We start from the raw sequence: 16,976 nt of genomic DNA, 5'->3' as shown, positions 1-16,976 counted from the left end.
GATGAAGACGGACATTATATATTGATAAAAGGGTCAATCCATGAAGAAAACATAGTAATTACAAATATTATACATGCCTAACAAGAGAACCCCAAGACATATAAAGCAAAAACTGACAGAATTAAAGAAAGAAACTGACAGTTCTACAATATAGAGACTTTTTTAAAAGCACAAGAATGCAAAAATCATGGCACTAAACCGACTGCATAAAGGACACTTATTTACAATATGAGAGCTGAAACAAAAAAGGCAGAGCATCACCTTGTTCAACCTCAGCTGACAACATGTGCATCAGGCAACTCAAAATTTCTGCCACTCTGCACAAGTCCATAAAGGCATCACAACTATCGATTTGAGGGCTTATAAATAAGTTTTAACAAGGAGCCCAATTCACAAATATGGAATTTGCAAAAACAGGGTTAATCTATACTAGCAAACAATATAGCAGCATATTAACAGAAGTGTACATCATGATAAAGGGTGATTTGTCCCAGGAATATAAGAGTAGTTCAACATATGAAAATCAACATTATATACTACATTAATACAACAGAGGGAAAAAACCCACATGATCATCTCAACTGATACAGAAAAAGCAATGGATAAAATCTAACATCCTTTCATGATAAAGAGTATCAGCAAACTAGGAATATAAGGCAATTTCCTCAACATCATAAAGGGCATCTATTTAAAAAAACCTACAGTTAACAACACACTAAATGGTAAAAGACTGAAAGCTAAGATCAAGAACAAGACATGGATGCCCTTTCACCCACCTCTATTCAACACTGTACTAGAAGTGCTAGCCAGGGCAATTAGGCAAGAGAATGAAATAAAAGACATCCAAACCAGAAAGGAAGAAGTAAAATCATCTTTATTTGCAGATGACATAACCATATACAGAGAATATCCTAAAAAAATCCACACACAAAAAATGTTACATTAAACAAATTTAGCAGAGTTGCAAGATACAAAATCAACACACAAAAACCAGTTGTATTTCTGTACAGCAGCAGTGAACAATCTGAAGAGGAAATTGAGGAAACAATTCCATTTATAATAGCATTAAGAATAAAATACATAGGTTAAATTTATTAATCAAGGAGATGCAAGACCAGTATACTGAACACTACAAAGTACTGCTGAAAGAAATTAAAGTAGACTAAATAAATGGTAAGACATTCTGTATTATGGACTTGAAGGCTTAATAGTTTTACATGGCAATAACTAACCAAAGTGATCCACAGCTTCCATGTAATTCTTACCAAAGTTCCAATACTTTTTACAGAAATGAAAATGCTGATTCTAAAATTCATATGGAATTGCAAGGGACACCAAATAACCAAAACAATCTTTAAAAATGAAAATAAAACAGAAGGATTCACACTTCCCAATTTCAAAACTTACTACTCAGCCAAAGTATTCAAAACAGTATGGTACTGGCACAAAAGGACAGACATATAGACCAACAGAATAGAGCTGAGAGTCCTGAGATAAATTCCTACATCTGTGGTCAACTGATTTTCAACAAGGGTGCCAAGACCATTTATGGGGGAAAGAATAGTCTCTTTAACAAATAGTACAAGGAGAAACGGATATCTACATGCTAAAGAATGAAGTTAGACTCCTCTTTCACAAACAAAAATTAACTCAAAATGGATAAAATACTCAAATATAAGACTTAAAACTTTAAAATCCTCCAAAGAAAACACAGAGGAAAATCTTCATGACCTGTGTATTAGCAATGAATTCTTAGATTTGACCCAAAAGCATAAGCAATAAAAAATAAATAAATAGGGCATCTGGGTGGCCCAGTTGTTAAGCATCCTACTTCAGCTCAGGTCATGATCTCACAGTTCATGAGTTCGAGTTTCACATCGGGTGAGCATGAGCTCCGCTTTGGGTAAAGCATGAGCCCCAGGTGAGCCCCATTTCTCTCTCTCTCTGCCCCTTGCTCACTTGTGCTCTCTTTCTTAAATAAACAAATAAATAAATAAATATTACAGTCTATATCCAGAACATCTAAAGAACTTAGAACCTAGCAACAAAAAGAACCTATTTCGACAATGGACAAAACACTTGAACAAACATTTCCCCAACAAAGATATACAAATGCCCAAAAAGCACATGAAAAGATGTTCAACATCATTAGTCATTAGGGAAATACAAATCAAAACCAAAATGAAATACCACTTCACACCTATTAGGATAGCTATAACCAAACCAAACCAAAAAAAAAAGGAAAATAACAAGTGTTGGTGAGGATATGGGAAAACTGGAACCCTTCTTACACTGTTGATCAAAGTGTAAAATGTTACAACTGCTGTGGAAAACAACGTAATGGTTCTTCACAATGTTAAAAACATAATTACCATATGATTCAGTAATTCCACTCCTAGGTATATACTCAAAAGAACTGAAAACAGATATTCCAATACTTGTACGCAAATGTTCATAGCTTCCCTATACACAATAACCCAAAGGTAGAAACAATCCAAGTGTCCATCAACAGATTAATGGATAAACAAAACACAGTACATACCCATTTAATGAAATATTATTCAGCCATAAAAGGAATGAAGCACTGATATATGCTACAACAGATAAACCTCAAAAACAGAAGGCCAAGTGAAAGAAACTAGACACAAGATAACATATTTTATGATTCCATTTACATGAAATAGCCAGAATGTAAATCCAGATAGACAGCAAGCAGATTATCAATTACCATGGGATAAAGAGATAGGGTAATGGGTAGTGACCGCTTAATGGGAATGGGTTTTTTTTTTGGGGGGGGGAGGGTCATAAAAATGGTTTGGAACTAGATATGATGGTTGCACAACACACTTTAAAAAGACTCATTTTGTTATATGATTTATACCTCATACAAATTTTCTTTCTTAAAAAGATTCCTGCATCAAATCCTTATTCCCTTTCTGCCAACACTTTCTTTTTTTTTTTTTAATTTTTTTTTTCAACGTTTTATTTATTTTTGCGACAGAGAGAGACAGAGCATGAACGGGGGAGGGGCAGAGAGAGAGGGAGACACAGAATCGGAAACAGGCTCCAGGCTCTGAGCCATCAGCCCAGAGCCCGACGCGGGGCTCGAACTCACGGACCGCGAGATCGTGACCTGGCTGAAGTCGGACGCTTAACCGACTGCGCCACCCAGGCGCCCCTCTGCCAACACTTTCTATTCCCACTATTTGCACACTATTTCAGGCCCATTTTGTTGTGCTTGAGTCTTCAATACCCTCTAAACTAGTTTTCTTACTAATCCAATCTGTCCCACTTCTACCCATCATCCATATAACTGTAAATATAGTTGCAATCAGATGATATTATTGCTCAAAAGCCAACAGTGGCTCTTCATACCTATCAAATTAAGAGAAAAACTCTTCCTAGAATCTATAGCCCTCTCCAGAATGTCCTCACCCTTCCTTTCTAGGCTTATGGTAGAGTAATGAAAACAGCATCGACTTTATATGAGCCTTTGGGTTCAAATCCCAGCTATACCACTTACTGTGGAAACTTGAGCAAATGATTTCATTTTTCTGAGTTTAGAAATGGAGAAAACACTACTTACCATGATAGTGTTGTAAGAAGTGAATAAAATAAGGTAAAGTAAGAGCACAGTACAGATATAAATGTTAAACAGAAGATTCTTCCCATAATGCCCTGCAATTATCCTGTATCTTTCTTCTCTACCCAGTTCTCCCAGCACCATTTGCTAAAGAGACGGTCTTTTTTCCACTGGATCCTCTTTCCTGCTTTGTCAAAGATCAGTTGGCCATTCATTTGTAGGTCCAATTCTGGGTTCTCTATTCTGTTCCACTGGTCTATGTGTCTGTTTTTGTGCCAATACCATACTGTCTTGATGATTACAGCTTTGTGTAGTAAAGGCTAAAGTCTGGGATTGTGATGCTGCTGCTTTGGTTTTCTTTTTCAGTATTACTTTGGCTATTCGGGGTCTTTTGTGGTTCCATATGAATTTTAGGAATGTTTGTTCTAGCTTTGATAAACTATCCTAAATCTTAATAAAAAATGGGTCACTTAAGTCCCCTGAATAAATAACATTTCAATCTTCCTTTGCCTTATTTGCTAGTTTCTTCCCAAAACCTTATTAAAACATCTCCCTATCAAAAACTTACCCATTCAAGAAGTGCCATTTCAAATTATTTTATTCATTTCCCATGTTATGTTTTCCAACATACTTCATTTCCCACCATCATCCGCCAATGATGTAAGCTCTCCTTTTTAAAGCACCCAGCACCCTGTACTTCTGAGGTACTTGTATGACAGCATACAAGTCTTTTAAGCTCATCTACTAGAGTCATCACTTCCGGAAAGGAGCATTCCATGTCTCACTAATCTTCTGCATTTCCTATGCTATTTAGAACTGTGTGCATACCAGATACTCAATAAACGTTTGCTACATTGATTAAAACTGAAGAGTGATATAAATCCAAATTTTAAACTTGAAGCTAAAGGTTAGTTTCAAAATGATTTTTTTTTAATTCTGAAAAAGATGTCTAAGACTAATGATACACTGTCAAAAAAAGAATGAAGAATTTTTGGACAGACTCATGGAAAACACTGAAAACAACCTATTTTAATCTCAGAGGCCAGAAATATTTCAGGGAAAAAAACATAAGCTTAGAATATTTGTTTTTCTATGCAACACAAAACCCTCTGTCTCTCCTGTGAGCATTTCTTCAACCTCACACTAATGCTACAGGCATATAAGCTCCTCAGTACCCAAAAAAACTCATGCTCTTGAAAGACTCTGAGCCTTTGCCCACAATGTATTTTATTTCAAACACTTGCCACCCTCATTCCTCAAGACTCAAACAAGGTATCTTCTTCTCACTGGAGATTTTCCCTCTCTCCCCAAAACAGAACAGATATATTTCTCCTTTGTGGCATTACTGCTCTTTGTAAATATTTTTACCACAATGTTCAACCCTCTGTATACCCATATTTATTTCTTTGAGATCAAACACCATGTTTTTAATCACCTATTTCCACTGTGTGGCCCATATTAAGTGTTCCATTAATGTTCATCATGGGAATGACTGACAAATGTATGTATAATCGAAAGCTTGCCTTTTCCCCCCTCTGCTTCCAACTCTTTGGGAAGAACCTGTTTATTATTGCTCTCTCTCTCTATTTGCTAAAAAATGGTCCTTCCAATTTCTTGTTAACAATGAGAAAATGCATGGAAAAGTACTTTACAAAATTATACAAACGTAAAATATCAGTTTCTCTTAATTTCTCAACTATGTTATAATCAGCAATAATGAGATCATTCCACAATAAGCAAGCTCCCTCAGATCAAAGTATTACCTTTTCTAAATTCTTCTCAACTTCATAGTTAGTCCTCCACAATCCTCCTAATCTTAGTCTCTTTTGTGTCAAATCCTACTAATCCATTGCTTATCTGACTCTAATTCTTCCTCTACTCTTTAGTCATAATGGGTACAACCAGGAAAAGTCTAATGAAACCCTAAATTTAAATTTTAGTCCTGCTATTTACTGGTCAATTTGATCTTGGTCAAGTTATTTAATTTTCTTTAAACTCCAGTTTCCTGGCTTGTGAAATGGTGGTGTGTGGTAAATACCTACTGCATAAATTTAAAAAAAAAATTTTTTTTTAAGTTTATATGTAAAGCACTCAGCATAGTGCATAGCACATAGCAGGCACTCCATTAATCAACAGTAGTTATTACTCCTAGTGCTTCTGGCACTTAATTTTTCAAAAACACTTATATATATATTTTTTCAACGTTTTTTATTTATTTTTGGGACAGAGAGAGACAGAGCATGAACGGGGGAGGGGCAGAGAGAGAGGGAGACACAGAATCGGAAACAGGCTCCAGGCTCCGAGCCATCAGCCCAGAGCCTGACGCGGGGCTCGAACTCACGGACCGCGAGATCGTGACCTGGCTGAAGTCGGATGCTTAACCGACTGCGCCACCCAGGCGCCCCTTTTTTTTTTTTTCAACGTTTTTTTTTTATTTTTGGGACAGAGAGAACACTTATATATTTATTATTGCATTTTATAGCTAGACCTGGCCAGAGTTGGAAGGGAATGCTCAGGTCTCAGCACTGAGGATGTGCACAATTCTGAGGCAGTCATTTTTGATGTGGGAAACAAAGGCAGAAGGAAATGGCAGATAAAATTAAATTTCCTTATAACCTGCAGCCTACTGACAAATACTTGAGGCTGGCAGAGTAAAAAAACATTTCTCCAGGAACTCCCTACTATCTTAACGTTAATGCTTTGCTAAAGAAAAGAACAATGCTAGCTTGACAAAAAAAACAAAACAAAACAAACAACAACAACAAAAAAAAACCCCTAGGCCTCCAGTATCCTTTGAGTCTTCTTTAGCAGAAGAAAATCTCTTTGGAAACGCCCTTTTGACTTTACCTCCCCCAACTCCCAAGTATATAACCAGTCACGGTCCTAGGGCAGCTCTTTCTGCCCACAGGTCCAGTCCCCGTGCTTTAATAAGACCACCTTTTTGCACTAAAGACATCTTCAAGAGTACTTTCTTGGCCATCAGCTCCAAACCCTGCCACCACTCCAAAACTTTATCAATTTTTATCATTAGCTTTTTTAAAAATAAAAACAAAAGTATTAGTATAGCTTCCAATCTTCCCCCCACTCTTACCCACTGGTCTTACTTCTTTCCTCCTATAGTACTGTTTCTTGACCAAAACAATGTATTATTAACAAAGTTTTTAAGAATCTAATTTTTAAGAATCTAGTTGAGCATTGTGAATATTCCAGTGACATGACAACTGTCCTCTTCCTAAGGCAAATCTTTGTACCATAACTACGTTTATGTAACCTGGTTTGCAGATCCTTGATACTGCAATACTGGATGCCAGTATTTGGAAGCATCTAAGTTTTCTCAATACCACAGTTCAAGTATTTATCTATCCAAAGTGGACAACTATGTCACATGTTTTATTTGGCCAGCACACACACACATGAAGTAGCTATTTGCATCCTTTCACTTGAACTGCAAAGATCTGAATTAATGTTATCATGAACTGCATTGAAATTCTTTAGCACCCACATTATCACAGCAGCTCTTGATGTGTCTTTTACTAATATAAAATCCTGCCAAGCCAGGTTCTCAGCAATCTTTTTAATTCCCTTTAAAATTTTTACATTGGGGAGCCTGGGTGGCTCAGTCAAGTTGGGCATCCAACTTCGGATCATGATCTCACGAGCTTATGGGTTTGAGCCCCGTGTCAGGCTCTGTGTTGACAGCTTAGAGCCTAGAGCTTGCTTCGAATTCTGGGTCTCCGTCTCTCTCTGCCCCTGTCCCGTTCATGCACTGTCTGTCTCTCTCTCAAAAATAAACATTAAAAACAATTTTAAGTAACTAAAAATTTTAAATTAATTAGAATTTTACATTAATGTCTGTCCCGATTCACCTTGTTTATTTCTCAGTTTTTACCTTTCAAACATATATCTGAACCCAATGTATTATTTTTCCAGCATTAGCTCTTCTTTATTTTAAGCATGTCACTTTTCCTCCATCTAAATCACTGACTAAATAAATGTTCAATAAAAGGAAGCTGAAGAAAGTACTACTGATCCTTCTAATTCTTTAAGGAACTATATAGTTCTGTTCTTATGTTCCTACTTCTTCAAAACTAGTTCTCTTTCCCTCATGGATTTTCCCCTGATTTCTATCACACGTAAAACTCATCAGTGGTTTACCAGGATTATAAGACTTTCGGAATTAGAAGGGACTTCCCAGGATCATCTAGTCTTGCCTAACTCTCTCCTTCACAAATAAGGAATAAGAAATCAGGGAAGTTTAGTTATATACCTTCAACCACATGGCTAAGTAAGGGGTACATCTGGGAGCACAACTAGGGAATTCTAAATACATATAAATGGTGTTCTTTTCATTACAAGTTTATCTGACAGAGAGAGAGAAAAAAGTGCATGTGCCCATGAGCAGGGAAGGGACAGAGAGAGACGGAGAGAAGGAGAGAGAGAGATTGAGAAAGAGACTGAGAGACAGAGAGAGAGAGAGAGAGAGAGAGAGAGAGAGAGAGAGAGAGAGAATCCCAAGCAGGCTCCACACTATCAGTACAAAACCGAACTTGGGGCTCAATCCCATGAACTGTGAGATCATGACCTGAGCTTAAATCAAGAGTCCGATGCTTAACCAACTGAGCTGCCCAAGCACTTTTCCCATTAAAGGTTTTTATTTAAATTTTTGTATTTTTATCTGTTCATTTCATCTATATGAAATAAAATAAATTATTGTTTTTGATTATTCTGTTTTACCTAAAATCCTGAGCCCTCTTTTTTTATTCTAGCCACCACACAAAGATACACTGTATCTTCTACTGCAAAGCAAAATAAATTCAAGCTTTGGCTTGCTGCAGGTAATGAGAAAAGGAATACCTTGGTTATAAACCCTGACCCTCAGTCTACAAACATATTTAAGATTATCAACTTTCTAAGATAAAAGAGTAAATGATAATGTTATTATTGAATTGATGGTATATAATGAATCACCATCTTAATGATACAATATATTCTTTTTATACCATTTCTATAGTTGATTTATGGTCAACATCATTTACAACCAAACTGAGACATGAAATCCACTGTATTATCAATATTAAATAACCACTACCATCTACCTCCTCACCATGTAAGTTCCATGAGAGTTAGTACTAGTTTTTCATTCTATAATTTTTATCTGGCTTGCAGTTGGCTCTCAAGAAAAATATGTTGATAAATGAATGAATAAATTAATAAGCTTTCTAAAAGGAAAACTAATCCAAAAAGTGGATCTAAAAATGTATTAACTTCCCAAAAAGTAAACAAAGGAGACCTATTCCAGAAGGATTCACTTGGCCACCAAAGTTAACTGAAGAAACAAATGAGTCTTAATAGTACAATTACAGTATTCTTTTCAACAAAGTACTTGCTCCTTTTCCATTTTGCCCTTTCCCTGAAATCTCTCAACAGGTTACTCTTTGTTTCCCTAGATTCCTTATGCATAAGAAACTTCTACAACAACTCCTCTGTTCATTTTTCTAGAAACACCAAGCAAATGTTCAAAGAGATCAAATCAAGTTCACTATCGTAAGATCATAAAAAGGCCATCAGCAAATATACACATTAGGCTCTTATAAGTTAGTATTAGTATTACTTTATAAAATGAACTCAAAAACAATCCCAAGAATTCACCATGCTTTTCAGTATTTTCATTTTCTTTGGATGCAGCTGCTCTCCAACTCATTTCAAAATATAAAATCTCACATTTACCAAAATAGCAGCTTCTAGCAATCTTACATTGATTAAATAAAAACATTCCTTTTACTGCTGCTTTATTCAATATTATTTTCTACACTGTTTCTCTAAAATCTAGGTAAAAAGTACTAAAACAATATTATGTTAATTCAAATATTGAGGCTGAAGGAACTTGCTCACCTAATCCGTTCTTTTCTTCACATTTTTAATATGTTTACAATTTAACACTTCAAATGTCTATGCTAAGTTCAAAGTTACCAAATTAAAACTGCAAACTCATTTATATCCTTTTCCTACTTATTATTTAAACATTGGAACTAAAGCATTTTAAAACTATTTTACTTATCAAGTCAAAACTAGTATTTTATGAAGTATCACCATTTAGCTTATGTATCATAGACAATACAAAGCACCAGCCTATTATATAAATGCACCTGGTTCTCTCCATACAGTTTTTCTTTAAATTCACTAAAGTGAAATATCTAACTCAAAAACTACAAGAAAAGTATGGATTTAATAAACAGATGAACTTACTGAAAAAATCTTTAAAGACGTTTAACCAATCCATTTTGAATAAAAATCCCGTGTTCTCTTTTGTCAGTCTGTTAACACAGCTCAGGATAATTTCAGTGAGCTTCCTGGTCTGTTCTGCAACACTGAAACTCCCCACACCCAATCCATGTGACTTGGCCCACACCCAGGGAATAGAAAGCCTTTCTGAGGCTTCTCTCCTTCCAAAACTCTTTCCCCTCTGAACTAAAACAGAACCTGTAAAACAAGTATATCATCATGGCCACAAATGTTACCTCATTATTCAGCCTTATTTTGGAAGAAGGTTTAAAGCATGTATTTTCAGTAGTTGAAAATATATTCATGCATTCACGCTTTCCTTTGTTTTCTCCTTTTCTTTCTTAACTTTCAAACAAAGTCTCCACCAGCATAATCATTGTCAAACAAAACCATTAACTACATGGGACATTTAAGTTACCAAAAAGGGGGTTAGAAATACAAAGAGAAGGCAATCTGATACAAAAGGTGGATATACATCATTATATAGGAGAACTAAAAATCATTACAATAAAACAAATGCTTTCAAGTACCCTGCAATATAGGCAGCAATAAATGTAATATAGTAATAAAGTTAACAGAGATATCCTAGAACTTAAAGTCTTGCCAAAATTATCTTAATAATATCAGAAAATAGTATACAAGGTTTCCCAGGAGTGTTAACAAATAATAAAAATTCTATCTAGTTAGGCTTTTTATATACATATATAAAATTGTTTTGTTTTTTTTTTTAATGTCTATTTATTGAGAGAGAGAGAGCATGAGCAGGGAAGGGGCAGAGAGAGAGGAAGAGAGAGAATCCCATGCAAGCTCCACACTGTCAGCACAGAGCCCCATGCAGGACTGGAACTCATGAAACAGGAGATCATGATCTGAACTGAAATCAAGAATCGGACACTCAACAGACTGAGCCACCCAGGTGCCCCTATCTAGTTGGGCTTTATAAATTTATATGCAATAGTATCTAAAAGTGGGATATTTTTCTTCTTTGCTCTATGATATTAAGGTTTTTCGCAATCTTTTGTTTACACATTTGCTCTAGTCCCAGGATACCAGTATCCTTTCAAAAGGAACAAAAAAGTCTATTTAGGTGTAGCCCTAGTCCTTTCTGTGTCTTCATCACTATGAGGCATACTTTCTTGATAGAAGTTACCTTAATTTTCCCCAATACTTCTGATCTACATGCTTTAAGTAAGTGTCCAATATTTACAAAATCAGAAGTATTCCTGATTCTAACTCTGGTGTCTTCAGCTAGTCAAGGAAAGTCTTCTGATTTGTCTTCCACTTAAAAAACGAATACTAAAAACTAATAAGGGTGCCTGGGTGGCTCAGTCAGTTGAGTGTCCGACTCTTGATTTCTGCTCAAATCATGATCTCATGGTTCCTGAGTTCCAGCCCCACATGGGGCTCTGCACATGGGATCAAGCCCTGTACTGGGCTCTGCACAGAGTGTGGAGCCTGCTTGAGACTGACTCCTCCCCGCCCCTCTCTCTCACTCCCCGCCCCTGCTTGTGCTCTCTAAAATTAAAAAAAACCCTTAATTTAAAAAAAAACTAATAATAATGGTCTCATTTGTAAAACCTTAAAATCATAATAAAAGGTAACCTCAGATACACAGTTAAAAGTTACGGTGAAAATTCAGATTAATAACTCGTTATTAAACTACCTTTAGAATACTGGAAATGTTATTACCACACAAACCAATATTCTAACATTTTATATTTACTTTGAGTTATACTATATTTTAGTTTTTGCTATTTGTCTTCTATTGCTGATAACTGAAAGAACACTCTAGTCTAGAATAACAATGTTTAACAAGAAATAAAATACAAAGCAGTTAGTCAATAATATTTCATATTTGTTAATCATGCCACATTATTCCCAAAGTATCTCTGCAAGGAAAAATTTTACTTTCTCTTCTACATATAGACAAAGAACCACTAAGTAACAGCATGTTTGCCTGAATACCAAAAATGAAATTCTGTCCCTCCCAATTCCTTCCTGTCAGCCAAGGAGAGTTTAAATTAAAAGAAAAAAGAGGCCAGTCCTCATCTGTGCATATTTCCTTCCTATCAGCTCAGCCAAGCCCAGTGTGAAATGGGTTCCATTATCTCTGGTCCTAATGGAGGGCTAGTAAAAACAAACTACAGTTAGAGGCAAAAAAGAAAAACAAAATAGGAAAGACATCAGTTTGGTATATGCTAATCTACAGTAATGATTCACAATTTAAAACTCTCATCAAATGGAAGAATAAAATGATGGTTTGTTTTTGAGAGCAAAATTCGAAATGTAAGCTATTAAAGGTTAAAATACAGCAATATGCCAAGTTAAATAAGTTGCCTTAACACCATGTAAGCAATTCTAAATCTCCCTCATTTATCCTTGTCTCACTTAAATGCACAATCTACCTACACTCCAACAGGCACTCATGGTTCAAGGAGTACAGGCTAGAAGTCAGTTCTGCTATTTAGCACCACTCTGGTTTGGCCCTTGAACATCAGCTAGATTTATAGAAAATACCCACTAACACTTATGACCTTTAACAGTCTTCTGACTTGAATACCTGCTACAAGCCAAACTTACCTGGCCTACCTGAAATTCTAGTCCTGGTCTTCTCTGGTCAATTCTGCCCAATGCTGCCAAAATTCTGTACAAAAAACCAAGCTCTAGCATCCATTTAAAAGAAAGTATTGTTGGGGTGCCTGGGTGGCTCAGTCAGTTAAGCATCCGACTTAGGCTCATGTCATGATCTCACTCATGGTTTGTGAGTTCAAGCCTCGCGTTGGGCTCTGTGCTGACAGTTCGGAGCCTGGAGCCTGCTTCAGATTCTGTGTCTCCCTCTCTCTCTGTCCCTCCCCCGTTCATGCTCTTGTCTCTCTCTCAAAAATAAATACAAATTAAAAGAAACTATTAAAAAAAAAAAGTATTGTTGGTGTTTTAATACAAAATAACTTACCTAAGGTATCCTTTAGGTTTTTTACAATAGATGCTTTCCGAGCACTGTTTTTCCTTTCCACATAGTTAGAAGGCACAAAACCCGTTTTATTCATGGAGTTTCGAACTCGCCACCAGGATTTAGAGTCATCCAGAAGCCATAATCTCTCATTCTTCTTAATGTCCAGCTCTTGTTCTTGTTGGGCCACATAATCAAATTTGGCTATTACCACCACTTCTTCTGCCATCTTTCAGCAGCTTCAGCACTGTAACCACATAGAAAACATTTTTTATGAGGTTTAATTAATTAGTAGTAGTATACATGCTTTTCAAATGAGATACACCAAAACCCTAAGAGCCCTGAAAGGATTAAAGGAAAAATACGAAAAAACACAAAAAAAACAGGCAATACTAATACTAATCAAAACAAAACTAGTGTAGCTATATTAATAACACACAAAAGGACTTTAAGGCAAACCATTACCAGTAATAAAGAAGTTCACTACAAAAACTAGTTCAATACATAATAGAAGATGTTATGAAATATATTTAACAGCTAAACTTATATGTACCTATTAACATAGTTCCAAAATAGATTGATAGAACCACAGGAAAAGTAGACAACTCCATTATCACAGAGGACAATTTTTAACATACTTATCTCAGTATAAATCAAGGAGACAAAAAAAATTAGTAAGGCTAGGTAAGAACTGACATCAAGGGGTGGCTGGGTGGCTCAGTGGTTAAGCACCAGACTCTTGATTTCAGCTCAGGTCACAATCTCACAGCTTGTGGGATGGAACCCCGTGAGGGGATCCATGCTTGATAGCGCAGGGCCTGCTTCCTATTCTCTCTCTCCCTCTGCCTCTTCCCTGCTTGTACATGTGCACTGTCTCTCTCTCTCTCAAAATAAATAAACTTAAAAAAAAAAAAAAGAACTGACAGCAAAACCATTAATCTGATCTAATAAACATACACATATATTACTTCCAAAGATAATACAAATGGAATAAACATACAAATTGATCAAATGTTAGGCAATAGAGAAAGTCCCAGTAACTTTCGAGTACTTGGTATCCTACAACCATATTCTCTGAAAACCATAACAAAAAGAGCTTTTTAAAAACCTCCTGTTTGGCGGGAACACTCTTGCACTGTTGGTGGGAATGCAAATTGGTGCAGCCGCTCTGGAAAGCAGTGTGGAGGTTCCTCAGAAAATTAAAAATAGACCTACCCTATGACCCAGCAATAGCACTGCTAGGAATTTACCCAAGGGATACAGGAGTACTGATGCATAGGGGCACTTGTACCCCAATGTTTACAGCAGCACTCTCAACAATAGCCAAAGTATGGAAAGAGCCTAAATGTCCATCAACTGATGAATGGATAAAGAAATTGTGGTTTATATACACAATGGAATACTACGTGGCAATGAGAAAGAATGAAATATGGCCTTTTGTAGCCAACGTGGATGGAACTGGAGAGTGTGATGCTAAGTGAAATAAGCCATACAGAGAAAGACAGATACCATATGGTTTCACTCTTATGTGGATCCTGAGAAACTTAACAGAAACCCATGGGGGAGGGGAAGGGAAAAAAAAAAGAGGTTAGAGTGGGAGAGAGCCAAAGCATAAGAGACTGTTAAAAACTGAGAACAAACTGAGGGTTGATGGGGGGTGGGAGGGAGGGGAGGGTGGGTGATGGGTATTGAGGAGGGCACCTTTTGGGATGAGCACTGGGTGTTGTATGGAAACCAATTTGACAATAAATTTCATATATTGAAAAAAAAATAAAATAAATAAATAAAGCTAAAAAAATAAAAAATAAAAAAAAATAAAAACCTCCTGTTTGGAAACTTCTAAAACTTTATGAGTCAAAGAAGAAATTATAATAGAATTGTGAAAATATTTAGAGAAGTAAAGTAATAAAAAGACTATATAGCCAATCTGTGGGATGCAGCAAAAGGACTATATATAGAGAAATCCTAGTTGTAAATAGTTACATCAGAAAAATCAGAAAACCTTAAATTAATGAACTGAGCATCTGTCTTAAGCAGTTAAAAAAGTAAAATATAAAGTAGAAAAAATGAAGTAATACAAATAAAAGTAGAATTTAATGAAACAGAAAACAATGATATAGGAGAAAGGCTCAATAGAATACAAAGGTAGTTCTTTGCCATGACTAAAAATGGACATAGTTTGGCAAGACTGATAAATGAATAAAGGAAAAACATACCCAAATACCAAGAATGAAAAGGGAGTCCTAATTATGGATGCTTCAGACATTCAAAACACCTGGCAATACTATAAGCAACTTTATTAATAAATCTGAAAACTAAAATGTGCAAATTTATAGAAAAATAAAAACTAAAAAGGTACTAGCATTCAATCTTAGTCATTAAGAAACCTTCCCATAATGAACATCCTGATGTTCATTAAAACCACACAGTTTTATAGGCAAGTTCTATTAAAATACAAGGAATTGTAATTCCAATTTACACAAACTCTTTCAGAAAAAAGAAAGGAAATTTACAAGTCTAACTCACTCTTGAACTTACTAGTTCAGCTCCCTACTTTCTTCAGAGAGATCATCATACATAAAAAGCTATCTCTGGCTTAGCAAGCAAATAAATTCAGCTTTTGGGTTTGGATATTGAATAGCATTCTCCTTTCTCAACAAGGAAGCAAGTTGTTCAATGTTCTCAAAAAAATGCATTTTAGGGGCGCCTGGGTGGCGCAGTCGGTTAGCGTCCGACTTCAGCCAGGTCACGATCTCGCGGTCCGTGAGTTTGATCCCCGCGTCAGGCTCTGGGATGATGGCTCAGAGCCTGGAGCCTGTTTCCGATTCTGTGTCTCCCTCTCTCTCTGCCCCTCCCCCGTTCATGCTCTGTCTCTCTCTGTCCCAAAAATAAATAAACGTTGAAAAAAAAAAAAAAAAAGAAATGCATTTTAATCTAGAATTCAACATTCACTAGCATTCAAGTGTAGATAGTTTTGTGTTTATAAGGTAGATACTTTTGGGGGGCAATGCAAGGCCTCAAAACCTACCATATACTCTTTGGAAAGAATGACTCAAGTATGTAAAGCAGTGAAATAACTAATAATGCTAAAATAAGAGGATGATGTAGTATTAAAAAAACAATGAACAGGGAGAAATCAGAAAAATCAATTTGTATTCCTGCAACTTTTCTGTATGAAATTACTTCACTTCCAAATAAGTTACAACCAAGTCTAAATAATTACTAGCACATGATGCAAAAATATACAGCAATGAGTGATAAATTTTCTGAGGCAATAAAAAGCAGAGGATTTTTTTTTTCGGGCATACTTAAGCACTGACTCTGATTCCTTCCCTGTGGGAACTTGCATGTGCGCACGCACGCGCGCACACACACACATACACACACCCTTATAATTAATCTATAAATTTAATGAAATTTAATTGTAGGTCCCAGTGGAATTTATTTTGAAATGTGACAAACCAAGTTTAAAATTTACTTAGAAGAGTAATCATATAAAACCGGCAAATGATATTTTATTAAATTTAAGATTTGGTGTGATGGCGCTGTAGGTTGTATACCCAGAACTTTCTCATTTCCTCACAATATCTCAATTATCCTTCTAATTGTCACCTCACTATTATTGTTTTAGCCATGCAATTGGGGAGGACTGACTCTAGCTTCAAAGCTGTATTTGGGTTAATCAAAGTCATTCCTTCCCATCAAAAGGATAATAATAAGGGAATTCTATAAACACTCCACACACATAAATTTGACAACTTAGAGGAAATGGACCAATTCTTCAAAAAATACAAATTATCAAAACACACTCATTATGAACTATATAATTTGAATAGCCCCATAACTATTCAGGAAATTAAATTCATAATATAAAAACTTTACCCCCCAAAAGAAATCTTCAGGTCCAGATGACTTCACTCAAGAAATCTACCAATTATTTAAAAAACTTACACCAGTTCTACATTATCTCTTCTAGGAAATAGTAGAGGGAGAAATATTTCCCAATTTATCTTTGAAGTTGGTATTACCCTGATGTCAAAACTAGACAACAACAGTATGAAAAAATGACCACCAATATCCCTCATTAATATAGATGCAAATATCCTTAAAAAATATATAAGCAAGTGGAATTCAGCAGTATATAAAAAGAATTAATATGCC

At 35.8% G+C, this 16,976-nt stretch overlaps 1 protein-coding gene across 2 annotated transcripts in view; it reads right to left on the bottom strand.

Annotated features, from left to right (window-relative positions):
* The window catches only part of NCK1 (NCK adaptor protein 1), an 87,208-nt gene that overhangs the window by 8,071 nt on the left and 62,161 nt on the right, over nt 1-16,976 (bottom strand). For both annotated transcript variants that reach the window (XM_030328849.2, XM_030328847.1), the window contains exon 2: nt 12,819-13,062. In XM_030328849.2, the coding sequence (XP_030184709.1) occupies nt 12,819-13,044 (226 nt within the window). In that variant the 5' untranslated portion in view covers nt 13,045-13,062. The remainder of the gene's footprint in view (nt 1-12,818; nt 13,063-16,976) is intronic.

This window comes from Lynx canadensis, chromosome C2 (assembly GCF_007474595.2).
Source record: "Lynx canadensis isolate LIC74 chromosome C2, mLynCan4.pri.v2, whole genome shotgun sequence".
NCBI classification, from domain to species: Eukaryota; Metazoa; Chordata; class Mammalia; order Carnivora; family Felidae; genus Lynx; species Lynx canadensis.
This window is presented reverse-complemented; position numbering and strand designations above follow the sequence as displayed.